Source organism: Chenopodium quinoa, unplaced genomic scaffold (genome assembly GCF_001683475.1).
Source record: "Chenopodium quinoa cultivar QQ74 unplaced genomic scaffold, ASM168347v1, whole genome shotgun sequence".
In the NCBI taxonomy this organism is placed as follows: domain Eukaryota; kingdom Viridiplantae; phylum Streptophyta; class Magnoliopsida; order Caryophyllales; family Amaranthaceae; genus Chenopodium; species Chenopodium quinoa.
In genome coordinates, this window is record NW_018744239.1 from 5,811,601 (window position 1) to 5,836,015 (window position 24,415).

At 34.5% G+C, this 24,415-nt stretch overlaps 1 protein-coding gene across 1 annotated transcript in view; it reads right to left on the reverse strand.

Moving 5' to 3' along the window:
- Nucleotides 1-20,325, reverse strand: part of LOC110694261 (THO complex subunit 2-like) — a 41,199-nt gene extending 20,874 nt beyond the window's left edge. Inside the window, exons 1-18 of the mRNA XM_021871439.1 lie at nucleotides 19,651-20,325; nucleotides 19,424-19,549; nucleotides 16,589-16,630; nucleotides 14,862-14,921; nucleotides 14,714-14,776; nucleotides 13,200-13,280; nucleotides 12,666-12,731; nucleotides 12,542-12,589; nucleotides 12,379-12,447; nucleotides 12,144-12,277; nucleotides 11,003-11,078; nucleotides 9,136-9,329; nucleotides 6,235-6,315; nucleotides 4,421-4,616; nucleotides 4,100-4,336; nucleotides 3,909-3,989; nucleotides 3,709-3,828; nucleotides 3,564-3,623 (exon numbers count right to left, since the gene is read on the reverse strand). Coding sequence (XP_021727131.1) covers nucleotides 3,564-3,623; nucleotides 3,709-3,828; nucleotides 3,909-3,989; nucleotides 4,100-4,336; nucleotides 4,421-4,616; nucleotides 6,235-6,315; nucleotides 9,136-9,329; nucleotides 11,003-11,078; nucleotides 12,144-12,277; nucleotides 12,379-12,447; nucleotides 12,542-12,589; nucleotides 12,666-12,731; nucleotides 13,200-13,280; nucleotides 14,714-14,776; nucleotides 14,862-14,921; nucleotides 16,589-16,630; nucleotides 19,424-19,549; nucleotides 19,651-19,785 — 1,869 coding nt within the window. The 5' untranslated portion in view covers nucleotides 19,786-20,325. The remainder of the gene's footprint in view (nucleotides 1-3,563; nucleotides 3,624-3,708; nucleotides 3,829-3,908; nucleotides 3,990-4,099; nucleotides 4,337-4,420; nucleotides 4,617-6,234; nucleotides 6,316-9,135; nucleotides 9,330-11,002; nucleotides 11,079-12,143; nucleotides 12,278-12,378; nucleotides 12,448-12,541; nucleotides 12,590-12,665; nucleotides 12,732-13,199; nucleotides 13,281-14,713; nucleotides 14,777-14,861; nucleotides 14,922-16,588; nucleotides 16,631-19,423; nucleotides 19,550-19,650) is intronic.
- Between the last annotated feature and the right edge of the window lie 4,090 nt (nucleotides 20,326-24,415).

A 24,415-nucleotide genomic window follows, 5' to 3' on the forward strand; every position in this document is an offset into this window, starting at 1 on the left:
CTCCTATTGGTGGCCATGCGGGGGACTTCAAAACATACCAAAGGCTCGCAAGTGAATGGTTTTGGGTAGGCATGCGCAAGGACGTGACAAAGTAAGTTCAGAATTGTCATGTTTGTCAGCAAAACAAGGCATCAACCTTGTCTCCCTTAGGGTTTCTCCAGCCCCTTCTGATTCCCAAAAGAGTTTGGGAAGACATTTCCATGGATTTCGTGGAAGGTCTACCTAATCACTAGGGTGAGACACCATACTTGTAGTCGTGGATAGGTTGACTAAGTATGGTCATTTCATTCTTCTCCAGGCAGCGCCCCTACACAGCTCAGAGTGTTGCTCAGACATTTGTATAGGAGGTGGTCAGGTTGCATGGTGTGCCATCATCAATTGTGTCTGATCGGGACAAAAATTTTCTCAGCATTTTTTGGAAAGAAGTGTTCAGGTTGCAAGGTACTCAACTGATGCGAAGTACAGCATACACCATCAAACGGAAGGTCAGACCGAGGTGGTGAACAAGGGGGTGGAATCGTATCTGCGTTGCTTTGTGAATGGGAAGCCTTCTAGTTGGGCAAACTGGTTGCACTGGCAGAATATTGGTACAACACGGCCTTCCATACCGCCACTCATTGTACACCTTTCAAAGCTCTCTATGGCAGGGACCCACCTCACTTGGTCAGGTTCTCTTCGGGGAGCACAGCTCTCTCTTCCTTGGAGGAACAGATGCAGGAACGGGATGCTATATTGGATGATCTGAAATACCATCTAGTGCAGGCTCAGGTTTACATGCAGCAATATGAGAATAAGTCTCGCAGGGATGGATTTTTCAGGTGGGGGATTTGGTCTACCTCAAGTTGCAGCCATATAGTCAACAATCTGTTGCGGTCTGAGAAGTTGTCACCTCGTTTCTATGGACCTTACCCTATACTTGAACGTGTTGGTAAGGCGGCCTACAAGCTGCAGCTACCTCCCTCTGCTAAAATTCACCCTGTTTTCCACATTTCTCAGTTGAAGAAGGCTGTAGGTCCAGGGCATCTACCTACCCAACTACCTGCCCAGCTCACGGCTGACTTAGTGATGGAAGAGGAGCCGGAGTCAATGGTTGGAGTGCGAAGTTCACAGGCAGCCACTGAGGTTCTGATTAAGTGGAAAAGGTTACAGGATTTTGAAGCCACCTGGGAGATCTATGATGAGATTGCTGCTCGGTTTCCTCACTTCCACCTTGAGGACAAGTTGCTTTTTTGGGTGGGAGGTATTGCAAGAGACCAGCCCAGACCATTGGTGCGCTTCACATATGCTCGGAGAAGGCCCAAACAGAAGCCTGATGATGGAATATGAGCTGGACAGATTGGCTGGAAGTTAGTTACAGGGAGGGGTAAATCAGTAATTCAGGAGAATAAGTTTGTTAGTCCTTGTTTTGAGTGCTGAGTTTGTTATCAACAGCTAGCTAGTTTGTTTTGGGTATTTAAGAAGGGAATTGTAATGGGGAGAGGTATCTAGAAAATCTTTGTGGAAGTTATTCCTTGGAGAGCATTCTTTCCTCTCGAAAGAAGGGAGTTGTATTGTGGTTTCACTGACTTGCAATACAATCTATCTTTGGTGTAGCTATTTTCTTATTTTCTGCTTGGTTTACTCTGTTTTTCTGATCCAATCTCTAACAGAATAGAGGAAGCAAAAACACAAACAATAGGCAATATTATACAAACAAATTAATGTGTGTAATATAAAAGATGATGGAAAATTACATTTTGTGTGAAAATCCCCTCAAAAGTAGTAGGCGAAAAAGCACAAACTAATAGGGGATAAAACCATCAACGATCACATATCAATTAAAATTATCAGCAACAAGCATTACAACCCATGCCACAGAAGACCACTAAGGGAGCGTTTGGTTAACCCAAGGGAAAGAGAATGAGTTAACAAAAAGATATGGAGGAGAATAGAATGTAACTCCCTTTGATATAGGATGTTGTTTGGTAATTTATTATATCTTCCTTCTCTCATCCTTGGAACACCATGTAAACATTCACTTTCACGACCACCACCCACCACCACCACACCAACCCTATTAGTCGCCACCCCTTCTTTATTGCCGCCACTCTCACCCATCCTACCATGTCGCCGCCCCCTTCTCTCTATTCAACTTACCAACACCATTGTTATATTTGGGATTATAATGGTCAAGTTTTAACCATCTAAAATCATAATTGATGATACTAAAAGGTACGCTTTCATTTTTTTATTTTGGAATTTTTAGGATTTTGCTTTTTTTAGGATGGGTGAGGGTTGCTTTCGAGTGGGTGGGTATGTTTTTCGGGGAAGGGGGTGGTTTAAGGGATGGATGAGGGTAGTTTACGGGTGAGGGAAAGTATTTGGGACGATGGGGGTGGTTTTGGGTGGGTTGGAGGGCTTGTTTCGAGATGGGTTTGGGTAGATTAGAGGCAATAGCTCTAAGGTGGGTGGTGCAGGTGGGTGATGGTGGTGGACGTGCAATCGGTGAGTAGTGGTGGTGAACGTCAGTCCAACTGTTGGTGAACAGTGGTGGTGATGATGTGAGGTGGTGTATTGATGGTGTGTAGTGGTTTAAGGGAATGGAAATACCATGGGGAGTGTAGTGAATCAAAGTAGAGGACTTTGAAGGAATGAAGTGGGTAAAGGGGAATGATTAGAATGTAAATTACAAGCAACAATAAAGGGAATTAGCCTTGTTCATTCCCTTTCCTTTTCTAATTACCCCTAACCAAACGGCCCCTAATTTAGAAGCCTAAGAGGGTTTTTAATCTCCCTTTGTTGATGTACATTAAAAAGAAAAGACCCATGATCCCTTTTTGTAGAGCATAAAGTCATATCCCTTCAACAAGTCTTATGCATTCTAAAGTCTATGGTAGATCTAGAATTCAAAGGATGTTGAGAAACTAAAAATTATCTTCCTAAATTAATTACAATTTAATACAATATAATTACATTAGTCCTAAATAAACAAACCTATGGAAACTAAATAACAAGCAAGCAAGAAATTCATCCATAAGAAAACTCATCTCCATGCCAAAGCCACATCCACACAAATGTTGGCCTCAAGTAGGTCGTGGATGGCCATGGGTAGGTCACAGAACCACTTCTTGCTCGACTACATTGCCCCTTCACAACCAAACTAAAAACATTTCCTGTTTTCGTGCTATACTAACCATGTTGCTCTTTTGATATTGCTAACTCAAACCGTTTAATGATTAATCAAAGTAGTAACTTCAAATTTAGTTTTAGTGCTAATTCTAACAAACCTAAGCAATCATGTGTTATTGCTTAAGGACTCAAAAAGAAAAATTGTATGATGTCACCACCCCTTCTCTTAGAATATTAAAACTAACTTGTTAAATTGATCTTAACTTCCAACTGTTTCAGTGTTATGTATTGGTCTTACGGTTAGGAATATAGTCATCCAAAATCAAAAGTTTAGTAGCCCCTCCACATAACCCACACAGCACAAAGCTCCAAATTCTGCTCTCAGAAAGACAATAAGAACCTTCAAGAGGGTATGCAAAAAAAAATATAAAATGGCCTTAGCTGATCAACCACACCTGTGTCAAATATTTGAATGCGTCCACAACTGGCATGATCATATCTCGGTAGGCCTCAATCTGCAAGAGCAATATGAGTGAAACTTTATATACTGTATGTAATTTAAATGAGTACATATGCTGCTAGAAAAAGATAATGAGGTACCTGTTGAACAATTGTTCGGAGAACAGTCATGGGATTGGCATGAGCAAGCTTAGCAACCATACGACCAAGCTGTTTTAAATTTTCCTTTGCAAGCCGTTTCAAGATCCTCCTTGTGTCCAGCTAGAAATACAAATAAAAACTTAAATTAGACATACATAATTGTTTTGGGTTGATATTTTCAAACATATAATTGGGCACACCTTAGCTGTTTGTCTTGCTGCCAAAATCATAGGTATCCGTTCATCATCCTTTTCCCACTCACCATAGAGACGATATCTTGCCTAATCAAAACAAAGGCATCACTTGTCTAGATAATTAAACCTTATCCATTATAAGTCAAAAAGAACGCTAAATAACCAAAAATAGCTTAGGCTACTTATATAATCCACACCTCATAAGGAAGAAGACTCATCACTTCCCAAATTGCATGCCCAATGGCAGGATTTGCAGGTACCAACTGCAACGAAGGAAGCAGACAAGATCCCAGAGCTTCCTCAATTCTTGACCTTGCTTCTCTTAGATGCAAGCGAGGATTAATATTAACATCAATAACAGATCCAGGAGCTCCATCTCCCTTGCTAATGAGTTCAAGAGCTGATAGGTAATAGCTCTTTAAAATTCTACAGATCTTCACAGAACACATATACAGCATATTGTTAGTAAGCTTTAACAACAAAGGACCTTGAAGAACAGAAGCAAACAAAACAATCACCTTCTGCAGCAATAAAGTATCACGATACAGATAAGGTCCAGCACAGGTAAGCATCTCAAAAAGCTCTTTAGGTAGCAGAATAAGAGAGCTTTTTGAAGAATCTGCATCCTCCAACAATCTCGGACCATTCATGAAGCTCTCAAGATGCATTTTGCGTACAATATCATATGCTGAGGAAATTGATTTTCCAATCAACCTAAAATACATTAAACATACAAAGTCAGTAAAAGTGACAAAAGGATTAAGACCTAAACAAATTAGCACTTTAGCAGGTTGAGTACTTAACCTTTATAAGTTACTTTCAAAAATATAAAAGATGCCTCCAAAAAACTCTTGAAACATGAACTACTCACTTATTACTACTATTACACGAAGTCCACGACTACTACTGTCATATGAGTAATATTATAATGGTGGTGCTAATGACAATGATGAGTTTAATAATTATGTAAAACATACTAAAAATACTAGCCTACCAATAACACAACTTATAGCATCATACTATCATTAAAATCTACAGATAAAAAGCCTTTTCCTTTTTGAGATGACTTAGATATCTAATGCTTCATAGACACTGCTAGGAAAAGAATAAGACTACATATAAGTGATGTATGATATTAACCTACACTAAGGCAGATTGAGAACACACTTATGAAAGTACACCAACTCATATTTTAATAATTATGTTCCATTAGCCTACATGAAGAAAATACATGGTCTTGAGATCACACCTTTATCAGTTAAAGAGCCACTAACATACAAATGATTTCTGATAAAAGTCAAAGCCTGTGATACAATATAAAACCAAAGGTCAGACTGTAGAGGGCTGACGTCAACGATAAAAGTACTCCACATTAACAGGTATGTCCAGCCCCTAGGGATCATCTTATTAAATCTCGGCCACATCACCACATCACAACCGTATTGTAATGGATTTTAAGCTCTCCGTGACCGAAATATTAGGCCGCAAAAGCCACATTCCATCAACATTGCCCGCGGAAGTGGTTATGTGACCGATACAATGATTGTGGCATGTGACCGCATCCAAGATTTAAAATCATGTTAAAGATAGACACAAGTAAAAGGAAAACAACTGGAGCAGCAAAATTAGGCTACCAAGAAGGGATATGGAAATATCCGCCACAGATCCTAACACCCAATTTCAACTAACTAGCAAATTAGAATTCAAAGAAAAAAAATTTACAGCTTTTAATTTTGGGGACAGGTTTACCAAATTTTTTAAAAAATAAATAAATAAATAATCCTAATTATACTCATACTAATACTAATACTACAAATAATAATTTAGGGGTCAGATTAACATTTAAATCCTGGTAAGATTTAACTAAAAGAAATCTTGGTGAACTATTTGTTTATAACTCCAGTCTTCTCCTCAATTGCCTGTTCACAAACAGCTTTGTGGCGCTGCGCCTTTCTCCTTGCCTGAGGTGGCTGGCTGCATTTACCAGCGCTTGTTGTAGATCAACACAACGCCCTTGCCAGGACACATTTCATTTGCGCGTGTTGACACTAAGGTGTTATTGCAAGGATCTAAGCCGTGTACTCTGAACCAGGATCTAAGTCAGCTCATGTCAAAACTGATATTTCAGCTCATGTCAAAACTGGTATGCCGGAAAATTTGCCATGTGTGCATTATGTTCGGCAATCAGTAGACTTTATGTATTCATGTCTTCTTTAGTACTAATTGCATACGACGTTATATTAAGCACAGCAACAGCAGATGGAGACAGGATATGACATTATTAAAAGTGTCCAATCTCAAACAACAGAAACAAGATACATGTCTTGTGTACCTGAACAGCTCATCACAAATCTGAGCATATGCCACTGGATTAAGAGGTGAGAGACGCTCAAACAAGATATTAGCATGATACCTGTAAAACAATAATAAAGGAACCGATGCAGTTAAGGAAGCCAGAAGTGGGTTATCTGATATGGGCTCATTCAAGCAACAAATTAAAAAAAGTTGAGAAAATTATCAGTAAGTGCTTCAATACTCATATTTTATTTGGATAGAGTTTAACTAAATAATTGGTGACATAAGAACACACTAAGAGGGTATCACCAACATAAAGAAAAGAAAATATATATGATACCCTCAAGCTACATCGTAATATATATACAATCAAGAAAACCGAAGTTCCATTCAGAAGATGATTCTTGACACACTGAAGCTAATTCTTGATACCAGATATGCAACAACCTCAAGCAAGCTCTACCAAAATATGATGGTATCTTTCCATCTCGACCCGACCCGCTTTGTGTGGGTTTTGAACAAACATTTTCGACCCAAAACCCGACTTTGCTTGAACACTTTTAACTTGTAATTTGTTGGGCAAACCCAACCTGACCTGCTGACCCGTTTTTGTGGGGTTTTTTAAAATTTATTTAAGATATACATTTATTGGAAAATGAATATCTTGTTCTTTGATTGATTTTGATCATCCATCCATCTTCCATTCTACATTCATTTCTCTCTTATCTCTCTCTTAGATCAATACCAACCGCCATCCACACGGCCACACTAACCTACCGACCTGCACAACCTGCATCCGCATAATACACGCCACGCCACCAACCACATAGCCCACACCAACCTCCACTGACCGCTATCAGATGGTATTAAGTATGAATCATGTATAGCCAACATCCTTTACATTATATCATTATTTTATATATTTAAGCTCTACATAATATGTACTACAAAGATAGTTAGTGAAGATAACATAATGCTTTAAGTTAGGTAAGAGAGATAATAACCAACTATATATGGAAATTATTTATACAATCACAAAGATTATATATACCCATATTAACAATGTCAAATATATAATTGAAGAGATAATTAAATGATATAAAGACATTATATCAAGAGATTATTCTCCACATATTTAATGTTGGCTTCTTCCTTTGGTGACGAATGACGAATCTGATGGTTTAAATTATGTAGTAGAAATGTAATAGATAAAAATGATAATGGTGAGAATGTTTGATTAACAAAATTGAAAAATATACTGCAAACATAGCTTGAAAAATCAAATATTTCTAATAATAAGCAAAAAATGAATTAAATAAAAAATTGCTCTTAAACCCATTGGGTTGACCCGAACCCGAAAACATGGTTAGGGGTAGAGCATTTCTTGAAAGAACCCAAAGTGACCCAACCAGAAATAACCCCTAACCCGATTGACAAGTCTATACCCGATTGAGCACTATTTAGCCATCCTCCACAATTCATTAATTAATAACCTCTAAGTCTGCATCCATGTCACGCGCAACATCAACCCTAAGAGATTTAAACTAATTCCTAAAAAACAAGGTGATGTACCATCTATTATTCTATACTAAATCGGAGTTATTTAAGGAGGGAATTTTCCCTCCTAAACACTACTTTCTTTTTTTTTATTATTGTAGAAGCAATAATTTGCCTAGGAAATTCATTATATTTATTATTAGGATTTTTACTTTTTTTTTTGAAGACTATTATTATAATTGACTATTATGTTATATTTCTCTAGAAATTTCTATATTTCAAATATAGATAATTTAAAAAACCGAGCATGTTCGGGAATTATCTAGTAGGGATAAAATCTGAAGACGAAAGATAAAATAAAAAAAAATAAAAAATAAAAGATCAGTACACTTCTCTCCTCTTTAAATATTATAATGGCTTGCAAGCAATCTAATACCATATATAATGTACACTGTCCAGTAGGATATTGTTAATGATACTGCTTATCAACATAAATAAATAATAGAAGCTTGAGGAGCCTTCCTATCTCTAATACCCAAGTAAATTTTCAAAAGAGAGAACATCACTTTAAACTACAGTATAATCATCTCACTATATCTATCGAGATCAAACTCCTAAAGAAAAAGTCACTCCATGCCTCGACCGACCTATATAGTAGATACAAAACCCCTTTCCATATTATTATCTAGCATATCAAGTCTTTGTTTTACATAAGCCACCTTTTATCCTTTTTCCGTGAAATCTAGTGTGTTTGCACATGCTACAATATATGTACAATGTGCCACTAGTTTCCTCACTTGACACAGTCTACAAAAGGAGAAGAAATATGACAGCCATATTGATTTGGCCCTCCATGAGAAGAGGAACAATAACAAAATGCATTATGCATAGTAAATCTCTCCTCCCAAATGCAATAGAAATAATACTTCATTAAACAATAAATCTCACCCAAATAAAGATCTTGCCGTGAGATAGGGAATATGTAACCACTATGCTATGAAGACTCGGATATGGATCCAAGTGTCTAATATAGCTTATGGCATGGGGACTATCTTATATTTGACCACGGGTACTAGGACATGGCAATTATGGTTTATAAATATAGTTATTTTTTATGCAAACCATTAATTTAATTTTTTTATATTTTCATTACCCTATTTTTAAAAGGGAGATTTGTGTAATTTTGCTAAGGGGAGAATTGATCTAATAGCAACCTGGAATAAAAAAATTACAAAAGCAAAAGGCCAATGTTTTTGGGGCTCATATGGTTAGCAAAAAGACAAATCCTAACTACCACATTAAGCTAAAACTCTAAATTGAACCATAACAATAGAGCAAACAACAAACGTAAGTTCAAGGAATAATGAAAAAAATGTCGAAGTAGGAAAACCACAAGCATGTTTCCCTCTTTCCACTGCAGAGGTAATGATAAGTCGCATACCAATCATCGACAAGAAGGAAACCAGTAAGCAAGCCTAGTGTTTGGCAGTCCTCGAGCTCTGAAACAGATTCATTGACAGCTTGATTTTCCATTTCTAAAGCGACATAAAGATCTACAGTCACATCTCCTTGCTTTTCATCATCCATAAGATCCTTTCCCGTTGCAGCTAGGTTTATTTTTCCAATCTTGTTAGCCTGTTACAATGAGCCAACACAATGAAACGCATCCTAGATAACACAGCGAAGTCTAAAAGGAAAAAATCGAAACACCTCAATTTGGAGATCATAACCAACATCTCCATTTTAAGAGTGTAAATCATCAGTGACGATAAATAAAATTTAATCCTTCCATCCCCAAGTAGAAGTCCCATTTTGACTTTTGCACAAGATTTAGGAAGGTGAATAAAAAACAAGATAGCGGGGTTTAATATAAATAACAAGATAGTGGATTTGGTTGATTAATACCTTATTCTCTTCACCTTATTCTTGCTAAGCTGAAATTATTTTTACTGAAATTACTGATTAAAACTTATTCTCTATTATATTTGTACTTTGAAATTACTGGATTTTACAGATTAAAAATTATTTTTACATACTAAAATTACTTTTATTGAACTAGACTTATTTTTACTGAACTAAAATTATCTTCAGTAAACTATAACTATTTTTACTGAATATTATTTTTTTAAGGTTAACAGATAATGGCCTAAAAGTGAACAAACTAATATTTAAGCACTCACAAAAACATTCCTTCTATAGTGTTCGCTGCAGATCATTATATGATCATTTATTTAATATCCCTTAACATATAATACAAACTATTCAGTATCATCTCACCTTTTTCCAAGATATTACTTAAACATATCAAAAATAATTTTTTAACGGCAAACAACTACAAAGGATGTTTCACAAACCATATGTGCAGCAAGTTGCTTACTTTTAAGTGGTGACTACACCAACTTCAACTAACTAATTGTGTAAGATAAGAATAACGGGTATGCCAAGGTTCATCCTATATGTCACTGTGAGACCTAGCTATACTGAAGGAAAAAACAGCAAATCAAAATCCTTTTTTTAATTCTTTCTACATTTGCTAAAATTCAAATGCTAGAGGCTTCAAAGATACATTCACATGCAATAGTGTTCATATGGACAAAGGCATCTAACACCTTACAATTTCTTTCAAGCCAAATCATTCAGGCAAGGTTTGATGCAAAAACTTAACCATAGGTAAAATTCCCTCTAAACCAATGCCTACAGATTTTGTCCTGCTTGTCCAAAAAGTATATAGTACAAAACTTATTATGTGTTTATAAAAAGGCTATTAAGAGAAAAGGCATTGCCTCTTGTTCCTATTAGATTTGTATTACCTTCATTCTTTTATGTTCAGTTAGAAAAATATTGAAATAGGTGAATGGGTGTAAGATGAAGTAGAATAAAGTAAGAGAAAAAGAATGTAAATGGTGGATGGGCGTAAGAAAAAGGTGACTAAAGTAAGAAAGAATGTGGAAAGGTAATTATTGTGGGGTAAGAGATGTGAGATAGTAAATGAAGTATGAAAAATTAAATTAAAGCAAAGTGAGTAGAACAAAAATAAAAAAAAAGGGACTATATGTCTAAGGATGAAACATACTAGAGCAATATATCCAATCTGTCAAAAACTAAAGGACAAAGGAAACCTTTCATTTGATTCGCTTCTATAATTTCCAGGAAAGTAATGTCCCTATCACATTTACAGACTTTCCTCCTTTGTTGATAACTAATAGGCAATAGACCATTACAAATTGCAGATTTAATTTCTTTTGTTGTTGTTTGGGGGGGGGGGGGGGGGGGAAGTGTTCCACTCATGATAATTATCTAAAACAAACCTCATGAAGGCGCTTGGTTGTAATGGCATTGAAAGTTTCAAATGCTTCCTCATCCTTGGGAATTAAATGTGCATATCTGCATATATTAAATTGTTGATTATACATCATCCAGCTGAACTAATTACATTATATCCAGAGTGAGAGACCTCAAAGCAGCGAACAGGGACTTGAAATAAAACAAATCTCAAAAAACCGAAAAGCAGAACATAATTACCAAAATTTATCAAAGTGATTATCCTGAGTCCCCTGGCTATCTAACAGTACCATTTTTTTAGTGATTATTGACAAAAGAGAAAGGGAGATGAGAATACAAGATACATCCATCCTAAATTAAAATCACATATTCACAATGCAGAAGAGAGAAGGACTACTACATGACTATAATTTGTCATCCCAATAATTACATACCACAGACAACCTCAACAGAAAGTAGTAGAGGAACCTAAGAGTAAGATGGATAGAGTTAATCATAAAATGTGCACATACCAACATAACAGTCTCATTACAGACAAAACTGTAAAGCAAAATTGAAATTCAATATAGGCACTAAAAAATTGTTACAAATAATTCCACACCAATCATGCTCCCAAGTCTATATTTGTTTGAGTGCAGTCTTTATAAAGTCTACAAGAGTTTGTATACTGCTGTATGCAAACTACATCATATTACTTTAATTATATCCTTAAATTTAGCTATTATTACGAAGTATAGTCAAAGTAAGCATATGCTTAGTGCAAAAGTCAAATTGTTGCAATTACTACAAAACGGGGGTAGTTTAAATAGAAATTTTGCAAGGAAAGTTTCATCCTCACCTGCTTCAAGAAAAAGTCAACAATCCATGTACAATGCATTTAGTTGGGCAACAATTGCAATCAGACATTAAAAATAACAAGAAGTTACACAATATGTTCTTTTCCTGAATAAAAGTAAGAGACACTTCTAAGTCAATTATTTTCTCCTCGTCTATACTAATAATGCCTTTTTCCCTTCTTTTTTAATCCCTATTATGCATAAAGGCCAAAAGGGCATTAGTTGCAAAAAGTACAACAGTGATCTTTTAAAACAGGAGACAAAGAAGAAAAGACTACAAGCAAACATACAAGTACCATTAGAACACTCAGCTTAGGACACAAATACTCACATGCTATCAAGATCAACAAGGTCTTCTTTGACAAGCAAAGCAGCAAGCCGATACAGTCCAAAAGGTACAGGATTTTGAACTTCCATACGCTGGTAATATTGAAATTTGAAACCTAGAATTTGAGAAGCATGTGACTGCACAAAGTTGGCAACATGATAATTCATAATTGGTAAGCCTTGACCACAAACAGCAAACCAACACTATACAACTAAAATATAATTGTCTTATTAGACACCTTAGGGAAAATTGGAATGAGATCCAAGAAAAGCTTATTGTCAGGTTGCATTTCAAAACACTCCATGACCTAAAAAGATGAACAATAAAATTAATCAAAAAATGCAAAGAATAGAAAACCATATGCATAGGCCTATTTCAGGTGATAATCAGCACCAACTTACAATATCAAAAACACGATTTGGATCCAAATCAAAGTGACCAATCAAGGACTGCAAAATTTACACAGTCAGTTCAAGCAGAAATATAATAAGACTGCCAATATCACAAAAAGGGAAAGAATTAAACCTTAATAGTGCCGATCTTTGAGGACGATGAGTTAGGATCCCCTGAACCCTCACAAAGAAGGGTTACCTACAGCATATAGCATAAGCAGCTTTGATAAACACAAATGATGAACATGCAAACTGTCATGCAACAACTTTGATAATTCAAACAACCTCACTAGGGGAAGATCATTCAGCAAATAATTGCTTCAATGCAAAACTAGAAATCACATGAAACAAACATTCAAGTATAAGGTCTTTCACACGTCTTCTCTTTCCTTCCAAATCGATGAGAATTGCAATCAATAAGGACAATGAGATAGAGGGTCCTTAATTTAAAAAAATAAAATAAAATAAAATAAAAAATCCAAGTAAAATAGTGACAAGAAGATTATGTAAATGTCTGAAGGCATGAATAAAACAAAAAGTACATTGAATCAAAAAATCAAACTCATTCACAGAACATTGCTTGGACTAATTATTATCAGAAACTCTGACCAATGAAGCCCATAATCCACATCATCACAGTTAATGTTTTTTTTCTCAAGATACATACCAGCTTGGCATAGCCCTCACTCTCTTCTCGAAGGAGGTTGAACTTTGTCTGCTGATATAACAGACGAGTATTTACTCTAACCTGAAACAACAAAAACACATTAAATAAGAGATGTTGCTGACTAAAAAAACAAAGCCTTTAATTCCAACAAGAGATATTGCTAAACAAAAAAGAGGAGAAAAAGAGAGAGGATTGAGTAATTTTTGCCAAAATCAACCTTAATGGTATAGAGTACTATAAATGAGTAACTGCCTCACCAAATACGTACTTTTGTTTTTAACATTTGAAGTATAAGCACTTTTACTGGTTGCTAATTTGAAAACTTAGTCATTTAGTCAAAAAAGAGAAACTTTGAAAACAATCACATTAGACTTCCCATAAAATTGAATTAATAATCCAATCAGCTACCCAGTGAGAAGCAAGTAAATAATGGTGGGTGGAAATTAAATTTATTGCATCTAACAAAGAGAATTGTTAAAAGAAGAGAGAGAGACGGACTTATCAAAACTAATGAACCCTAATAAGCTAAAACACTAAATAGAATAAAGGAAGGAAATTGATTTAGCAAAGCCAGTACAGATGGTTAACAACACTTCTAAAACTTTTGTTCACCAAATGCTAATTTAGTAGTCACATATGTCTAACCAGTGGAGTAACCTAGTAGTATAAGTAGATCATTTTTTCAACGGGTACTTGTACTTTGTAAAAATATTGATTTCTTAAATAATTCAAGACAAAGGTATTATTAATAAATACAAATAGTATCTCTGTTATTGAATTCTACTCACATTGTAGACTTGCAAACCAAGGTTAAATTCAAAACGATGGAGTAAGAAAAAGTAAATAAAGTAAGAGAGATGGAGAAAAAAAAAAGTAGGTGGGTGTATGAAAAAAATAGAGAGTGAAAAGGTGGAAATGGGATAAAAGGGGTAACAAACCCAACCACAACTTATCCCTTACAGCTCTTTGAGGTGATAAGTGTTCGAACTAAAGTGGAAAGAGGGAGTAACATTGTTTTAAGTTTCCTTTGGATTGCTTGGAAAACAATCAAATTTTATAATTGAGAGTTCTATGACCACAGGGCCCTAAACTGAGTAGATTTCATTGTAAATTTCATAATTACAATAATTCTCACTTTCAAATTTCATCCCCTGCTAAACCTTCATCTCTCCGTCCTCTTTTTCCCTATAGCTACATCACTTTTCTATTTCACATAATTACTGACCACCAGAGAGCAGATGTTATCCATAGTTCATATAAGTGTATGTACATTAGATAATATTATACATTGTTTGAGTTTGGGGAAAACTAAAGGATGAAGTTAAGAGAACCTGCAGATTACAAAAATCCATTCCAATATTGGGAAGTCAAGTACGATAGGTACGATAGCTTTCACACAGCCTAAAACTCTTAAAAAAAAACAGATATGTACAAAGGTATGTACAAAAATATACATGACAAGAACACAGATAGATGGCATGACAAAACTTAAAAGAATAACTCCAACTGCATACCTCTTTAGATTTTAGTTCTTGAGCCTTTATCTTGACCATTTCACACTCCCAGAGGAATTCTTCCTGAAGCGTAGGCAATATAATAGTCAAAAATTATAGCATAAAATTATTCTTCAACAAAATCAAAACAAGAAATGCAATAACAAACCTCACACCGCTCCTGAAAAAACCTCACTGGAACTAGTGAGCACTCCACGAGCCACCTTGCCTAAGCCAGAGCAAACGGACAATTACATTCAAAGTCAGATGTGTAATAAGATGAGGCCAACGATTATGCCAAAGGACTTCTCAACTTAGATAAAAATTTCATGTAACCCATCTATGTGCACCAATACAACAGAAGTTGTAACTAACAAAACATTTTAGAGGGTATTCAGGAATGTTTTGGTGTTTAGACTTTAGACTTCCATGTTTTTTTAACATTTTGGAAACAAAACATGTTCGGGAAAAGGTTGAAAGCAACAAATTCCAAGCAATTATGAAGAAACCGAAGCAAAATTCAAAAAATCACATTAAGTGGTTTGATTAGGTTTGGGTTTTTTTTTCTTTTTTTTGTTAAACCCAGCTATCGTTGCCCCTTCCTGTACTGCTACAAGTGGCCAGAAATGGTGTTTATGGTGAGGGCAATTTTGTACATGTTCTCTCCCCCTTGCAATTCTAATCTTGATGACTAAAAATGTAATACTAAAACAAAGAGAAAGATGATCTATTACAATTACATAAACCCCATAAAAATTTGCCTGTGATGTTTTGCTTCAAAACTACCTCGGACTTTCTCAACTGTAACGAATTAGTGATCCGTTGATTGAACAGAGTCATCCTTTTTCTTTAAGGATCGAATTGAAGAAACACTAAACACAGGTGAATAAGACAAAGTGCGCAGATGACGACAATCACATTCTGTCTGTAATATAACAAGCTTATGTAATTTAATTTTTGAAGGTAGCCTAAAATATACTTAATTTATATAACTGTAGTTTAGTTTTATTTTTTATTACAACTAAAATGGTTTTTACTTTTAGGAAACCAAAAGCTGGAAAATGAAAATGCTACCAAACAAGCCCTTAGTAATGCAAAATTAATAATGCAAGAATAGAACATAGTGATACAATACAGAGGGATCATGAATCTACAAAACTCCAACCAACTGGGATGTTTTATATAAGCATAGCTACACAGTACATGAGGTTACACTTGATGCAATTAGCTTAAGCATTACATAGACAACCCAAAAGCAGACGCATCAGATAGCCAACAGCAAGTTTGTAAAATAACTACAACCTCACCCCATATTATAGTGCCTGATTCTATTTTTTTTATACTGGAATTAAGGCCATAAGGGTAGTTGAGGGAGAGTATAAAATGACATTTAATAGCATAAAAATCTGGTCAAGTGCACAAATTTTGGTATAAGGGTATAGTATATGGGAAAGGTAGATAAAAGTTTATTACAGCACGAAAAATTGGGGATGCATAGTATAACCATATTGTTACCTTCTTCCATCAAGGACTAACACTTCCACTTTCAGCTATTGAACTGCATAATCCATATGAAGATCTAGCCACTCTAATAATTAGCAGATATGTTGATGTTACTTTCAAGTAAAGTCGCCCACAAACTATTTTTCCAAGTCCCTAAAAAGTCAACTCAAAATTCTTTCAACTTTTCTTTCTCTAATAAAAAACAAATGAGTTTAACAAGATGCATCATGAACTTAGGTAACCCCATAGAAAGCATAAAAGGCTTAAATGAGGAGCTATATCAAATGCCAAACTGCATGATGTTCAATGGACATGTTTAGAAGGCTTAGCAGAGGGAGCATATCATCACTAGCCCAATATTAATAAAGCAAAAACAACAAATGCACAACTAACCAATTTGATTAGGCGAGCACGAATTTCTCCGGACATGGTAAGCTGCATGAAATTACATTTGTGAATATCAGTTAAAGAAATAAAATCAAAATGATAAGAAAAAACATGAGCAATGGTACATAATGGTGCATTAACATAATCAAAAGAATATAGGAAGCTATATGAAAGTGGAAAAATTGACAACATCACCCCAAATTATAGTCATTTGACATTAGACTATCCCATCTTTCGATCAAAATATGAACAATCTCAAGTAAAAGAGTATCTTCCCAACATGGTCTCATGTGAGTTGTAAATGGCTTAATGGGGTTTTTTTTAATTTTTGAAATGACGACAGGTTAAAAAAATTTCTTCTATCTCCACTTTGTATCTTCCACATAACCATCACACACCCTTACATTCCCATGTCAATGGTGCCAAAACAATTATCAATTGTCCCTTCCGCCTTCAGCCCCTTCCTACTGCCAGTCTGCCACAACTTTTTTACGACAAGAAGAGTCTCTACCCAGATTCATGAAGCCGCCAACCTGCCCTTGTAGAAGGGCAACCAACATCAGTTCCTCCTCTCATTCTTCTCTCCTCCCCTGTCCCCTCCACGATTTATGATTTTCCTCCAACATCCCCATCAATGTTTATTTAAGACAACACTCTATTTTTCAAAATTAAAGAGCAGGTACGTCTTTCATGCTAATTCACTCCTGGTTATTTGATATTAAGAATGCGATCCGATTGCTACATCTATTCTACTACCTCCGTTAAACGTTATGTGCAACATTTACTAAAAATGGACGCTTAACATTATGTGCAATAAAAAAAAATTATTTCCTCTTTTAGTAAAAAAAAAATAAAAATAAATAAATAAACTTAACAGCTTGAACAAAATACCCTTATTTAAAAAATTAAAACACAATTTACTAAGTACAATTAGATTTTGTTCATCACTAATTCTCACCCAATTTAATTCACCCCAACCAACCAATGAACCAACCTAATCTACTTTATTTAATCTTAATCTTCAATTCAACTAACCAAAATCCATCTTCATTTGTATTCACCTTCATTCATCTTTATCTTAATCTTCCCCCATATTTTCTCTCTCCTCTTTCAATCACCTTATCTCTCTTTATCTGTTTTAGATCTTCTTTCTCTCTCTTCAAAACTTTCAAGAAATTTGTGGGTTTTGTTGGAATTGAAATCTTCTCTCTCTCTTCAACTTTCAAGAAATTAAATTTGTGGTGGGTTTTGTCAGATTTGCAAGGTCTAAGCTACGCAAGGCAAAGGTAAGGTTGAAAGTGGGTGTACGGAGATTGGCTGGAAGCGAAAGTAAGGGTGGTGGTTCAAGTGAGTTAGAAATTGAGATAGTTTGGGTTCCCGGAGGGTGGGCAGAGAGAGAGAAATGTGGATTGATAAAGAGACTTGAGAAAGAATGTACACAAAGGGGTTGAAAAATGTTTTTTAATTAGAACTGTTGAAAACATAAAATGTGGCAATTTAAACTAGTTAAAGTTAAGGATTGGTTAGTGAAATTACCATATAAGTTGGGATAATCTCTAATTAATACTTCCTCCATTCTTTTTAGTTTTAATGTTTGGAGTTTCATGCTTGTCGAACCCATATCTTACATTATTACTCCCCACATGACTACGTTTTTCGGATTTTTCTAAGGTCTGAATCATCAAAGATTATCATAGGAGTGTGTGAATAGTGTAAAATTTCAAACATTGTGATTAAAAAACATTTAGGAACATTTAAATAGTAATGACCCTAGTTATAACTGGTGTTATAAATTTCACCTGAGAAAATATATTTACTGTTCTAGGTATAACAACCAATCATGAGAGCAGGTAAAACTAAGAGATAAAATGCATACAATGAGTATTCAATATTAAAGACTTAACTTATAAACCATTTCATATGGCATGGTCAATCAATATAGAAGGGATCTTACCACCTTACAATCCCCCTCTTCTCTCTAAAAAATCAAAAGGATGGTAAACAAAAGGAGATATGGATAGTAAGTGGATACAATTTCTGGAATTCCACAAGTGGATTTGGTTGCGACTTTAAAGGGTAGTAGCCTAGTAGGCGAATACAAAACACACCCAGTATAGATAATCATTAGGTTAGTAAACATGAAATCGCACCTACCACAAATCTAGCTCAATCCGCCTCTCATTCGCCCCGCCCACTTGGCCCATAACCGCTTGCCAACCCAACAAAACCTTGTACCCACAAAAATTAGGTAAACTAATCCAAGCTTAAATATGGAAGTCAACACTCTTGACAGCTCATGAGCCCTAACCTAAAGCCTATATGATGTCAACCTCATTAATACGTAGTATTACTCATCACTCTTTAAGCCACAAAACTCAAATCTAATGTGGTTTATACTTGTAAATACTTTACACAGGTAAAGATTAATAGTAATAGGCAAGTATTTAAGGGTTTTAGATATCCAATTAGATGATGAGCAAAGGTGAGTACATGTTTATAGTTTATACTAATGGGTATGGATATTGTACATGTAATCACACATGACTAGGAGGGGGTATGCACACGTGCTCTTCACTGAGTTAGACATGGTAGTAACATAGCAGTGGTACACTTTCATGTGACAATGGTATCAACCAAATGTCCGCAAAATTATCCAGACTCTTAAAATTAAATTCTGATAGGCCATAAGCACAGGCAGACATAGTTCTAAACCAGAAGCAGGTCATAATGGAAAGTTTATACGAGCTCATACATATAATGTTTCCTCATTAAAGTATAGTCTTCCATAATCTATAAGACTTTACGATGTGAAAATACGAGTAATGGAAATCGACTACTCACATCAAGAGCCATTTGTGTAACAATATCCGCAAAATAAGAACCTAACTCTTCCTCTGAAATAACATCAGAAAACTCAACCGCATCCAACGCCGCATTACATTTCTGAAACGGCAAAGTACCATATACCTGAAAAATCAAAAAACCCACAAATTAAACTTAGAAAATAATTCAAATTTTCAAAAAATAACTCAACTCAATTCAATTGACAGAAAAGGATAGAAATAAACCATAGACGACACGAGCTCGAAAAGGAAGCGAAGAACAGGAACGGGATTTGGCAATTTCAAATTAGGGTCTCCATCTTTCAATTGACGAAGAAAATCGCCCGTCAAATACGCAAACTCAATCGAAGGAAGAGACATAATTTATCAAATCTATGATCAATTGAATAAGGTTTATCTCTCAATAGCTTCACTAATTTCCTGATTTCTGCAAAACGATTTTTGGGGTTTATCAAGAATACAGTTGTTTGGTAATAATTGGAAAATTTTGGGATTGAAAAGAATTGTTATTTCAGGGTTTGAATTGAAATTGAAGACGCCCTAATCCACCATAGCCAAACTAGTTCGTCAAGTTAAGACGGGGAAGATGGGCATAATATTTATGCCGGTTTTGCGGCAGGAATGAACATAGAGTTCGTACTTAAAAGAGGAGTCTTGATTTTACGCTTTCAGGTATCTATTCGGTTCCGTTTTTTTTTTTTTTTTTTTTTTGTTTTTTTTTTTACAAAGATCACAACAAATTAACAAAATACACATGATTTGTCACTCTAACGAGCACGCACAACCAACCAGTGAACGGGTATAACCTAATTACAAGAAACCTTATAAATCATGCAAACGAAAAATTGTGGAAGAATCTCCCTAATATCTTGAAGCAGTCAAACACAAGAAATATAATTCAAGCTACACTGATAGACTGAGAAACTAGAGTAGCATAATCCATATAAATGAGAAGGCGAAGATAACCCTTTCGGATAGCAGGCCTAAGAGCGCATAAGCAAGCCTATAGTTCCGCCTGAAGAGTAGGCGAGATTCTACCTGCCCTAGCACATCCACCGAGAACCTTATCCGAATGAGCCTACCTCAAAAAATCCAACCTACGCCTGCACTGTTGTCCTTAGAATTCCAAGCACCATCGAAAAGTAGACAACAATGAAGGGGATCAGTGCGACTTCCACGTAGACAACCAGACCAAGAAGTTCAATTCCGAGGAGGGGAAAACGATGCCTACGGGAGGAGGAAAGCTGACACTGGAAAACCAAGCCTAGGTATTTTGAGAAACCCAATCAGCTAATAAGTGAAAGATCGTGGTAGGGGACCAAACTGCTAACTTGAAAATACATTAGTTACGCGTAAGCCAAATAGCCCAGAAGAAGGAGTGATAGGTGTATTTTATATGCAATTTTATTCCCCATCCCAAGGTCATTTTTATGCGTATTTGAGCTTTACAGGGCTACTTTTGTTACTAATATGTGTTTCTAGTATTTTATAGAGTTGGTACTTACTTTGTAGGAATTTCCAGATTTTCGATGATGTCCAAGTTTTTCGAGCCACTACGAGATGTTGGAGTCAAGATCACATCAATGATCATTCTTAGTTGTAACACCCCAGGTCAACATGAGCCCACTAGTAGATATTGTCCTCTTTGGGCCCTATGTATAGACACCTAATTTTGATCCTACTACTACTACTACTACTACTACTACTACTACTACTACTACTACTACTACTACTACTACTACTACTACTACTACTACTACTACTACTACTACTACTACTACTACTACTACTACTACTACTACTACTACTACTATTATAAATATCATTATTTTTATTTTTATTTTTATTTTTATTATTATAATTGTTAGTTTTGCAACAATTATTATTTTGCTATCGTTTTATTTTATTATTATTATGAGTAATAATAATAATTTTTATTCATAATTTCCAAAATACATGTATCAATTTGTACTTCTAAACTACTAAATTACAAAATATTGAAGTACAGCTAACACCACATGCATTTTTACCCTGCTCCACCAAAGTAATGTCGGACTTCACTTGTTAATTAATAAGTAAATTAACACTACCATCAGGAGGACCACTAACCCCACAATGTACATGAAGTACACCCTTATCATTCTCATGTCTTCTTTGAAGGTTAAGATAGGTTTATCTTCTTGGTTATTTTGGAACATAGTGGCCGAATTAATGGAGATTTTTGCTTGGTTTTTTCGAGTAAGAAGGAAGATAGAAGGAGATAAGAAATGAGTGGTGAGTGGAGATTTGGATAAGGGTAATCTCCTTTTTATAGTAAAAAAATGTGTATATTTTACCGTATTATTATACGTATATGTATGACAATCGTATAGTATAAAGTACGACATCTTGTCTCGCCACGAAAATGTGTCATTTTTTTTATGGAGCTATAAGCAAGCATTGTTTGACCTTCCAAAGTGTGATAAGTGTATTAGTATTTTCTTTTAGAGTATTAGAGAATATTTTTTTTGTCTATTAATTTTTACGACCCGTGCACAATAGTCAAATTTGGTCAGTTTACTTATAAAAGTTAACTACTCCAAAGATTAATGCCCAACAAAAGTAGGGAAATAACAAACATTCCTTTTTTCCTACAATAAAGATTGTCACCCCTAAAAAAGTATTACACATCATAGTACTAAAAGGACCTCCTTTGATGTGCACCTTTTACCACTACGAGCCGCAAACTAAAATAATACTGCCTTTTCATCCCGTAGTTGATATTGGATCTGATAAATTTCAGTTCATGATCGGCTATCTCAACTAATATTTAAGAGCATTTATTGAAGCATGGATGTGAGTGATTCATGGATGGCCATGGAATGTTATGTTGTATGAATATAGTGGCAATAGTGTTCTTGTTCTCAATGGATAGCCATGGAAGGTACTTTGGCTTTTATTCTCACATAAGGATGTAGCGTGAATTAGGGATCTTGCCTCTTTATCCTTGTGAGAAATAATTTATATTCTGTTTCAAGCGATAACTAACTAGTGTAACTGTATTTCTAATAGTGAAATAATACGATCGTGATAAATATAAATTTATGCTTTATTAAAATAAGACAGGATAAAGGTTTACACTTTTTAAGGTTGTCCGATTAAGGGAATAATTTTTACCCTTGACCACGTCAACTTTATGTTGTGTGACTTTACATAGTATACTTTACCCTTGACCACGTCAACATTACGTTTTATGATCTTAAATAGTATATATAAGGTAATTCACAATACTTTATACTTCACCTTTGTCAGAAAGGGTCATTATTTTTCATTGTTTGTAATACTTTTGCTTTATAAGATTTTGTCGTATGATTGGATTTTCTTTTGTAAATTTATATGAACTATCTAATAAGGGTAAAAGTTAAGGTATAAGCCTTGAACATAATCTATCCGCTCTATTAGTATTATAACCTTATATCCTTGAGTAAATTTCAGAGCTGATATCTTAGGGAGATGTTTATTTTATAAGTATTGTTTCAGTACCTTATGAGTGTAATAAATTAAGAGGTTCATGAATAATCACTTAAGTGGTTTAGGTACTCTATCATATGTATGTCACGTGAGTATTTTTGAGTTTTGACATGACAATGTTATATATTTTTCTTTTTGTAATACCATGGCATTTTAGCACTTTTTTATTATATAATTATTAGAGTCTAATTTAGTTACGGTTTACTTTATTTTATCACTTTAAGTTTCTTAAAATAGATTAATTAGTTTGTTACATATAAAACAGAAGAATTTAATAAAAAGATTTTCATTATTACCAAAATCTAGATATTTACAATCTAAACCCTTTAATTATCCTTTATTTTTTTATTTTACAAATTAACCCATTTCTTTTCCTATAAATACCCCCCCCTAATTTTCTCATTTTAACACACCAAAAAGCCTAAAAAACCTCTCTCTAAAAATTCTCTCTAAAAAATTCTTCTCTAATCTTTTGCTTTAGTTAAATTCCCTCTAATTTAGATTTATTTTTAAGTTATTAGCTTATAAAAAAGCATCATCTAGTTAAACTACCATTTCTATTTTTATTTAAGTATTGTTATTGTCTCTAATTCCTACAAACCACAAAAAATATTTTTCTTTACGTTCAAGTATTATTGTTATTTTTTTTATCTTTGTTTAAACAAAAAAAACTAGTTTAATTGCTTAAGAATTTCTAGCCCATATTAAAAAAACCAAAAAAAAAAGTCAATTTCTTAAGATCTAGCTTTAATTTTCAAGATTTAATTCAAGTTTGTTTTCTTTAATCAAAAATCCAAAAAAGTTCATTAGCTTTATTTTCACTTGTTTCTCTTAATATCTCAAAAGTTTCAAAAATATCATTTAGCCTTCTCCTAATTCACTTTAATTAAGAAAATCTCATCTTTTTTATCTTGGTAAGCTAAAGGTGTTATCTAAAAAATAGCTAGATCTAGCTCAAAGTATTATTCTTCTTCCTTTCTCAATTTTCTTAATTATTATTGTTATTATACTAACTAACGTGTTTTTTTCCATGTGATGTTACCAATAGGAGTAATGGGGATATTAGGTGCTAAATTAGCCCTAAATATTTCATTACTCCATATTAAAAAACCAAGCCTACTGGTGAGGTGATAGGATATGGAAAAAAAGGGGGTTTAGTTGCATTTGCATATATTTTGTCTAATGTATATCTGTCTAAAATATATACTAATAATAATTTCCTTCTTATGGTGAGTTTAAAGACCTACACTATGTTATGTAATTTTAACTTATAAATTTTTATTGTTAAGTGATTTTATTTTAATTTTAACTTTATCTAAAGATGACTTTAGAAATAAGAGAAATCTTAGGGAGCTTTAATTTTATCTAAAGATGACTTTAGAAATAAAAGAGTTCTTTTTAGTACTTTAACTTTATCTTAAGATGATTTTAAAAGAGTTTTAAGAAAAATTAATTTTATTTTAAGACAACTTCAGAAATA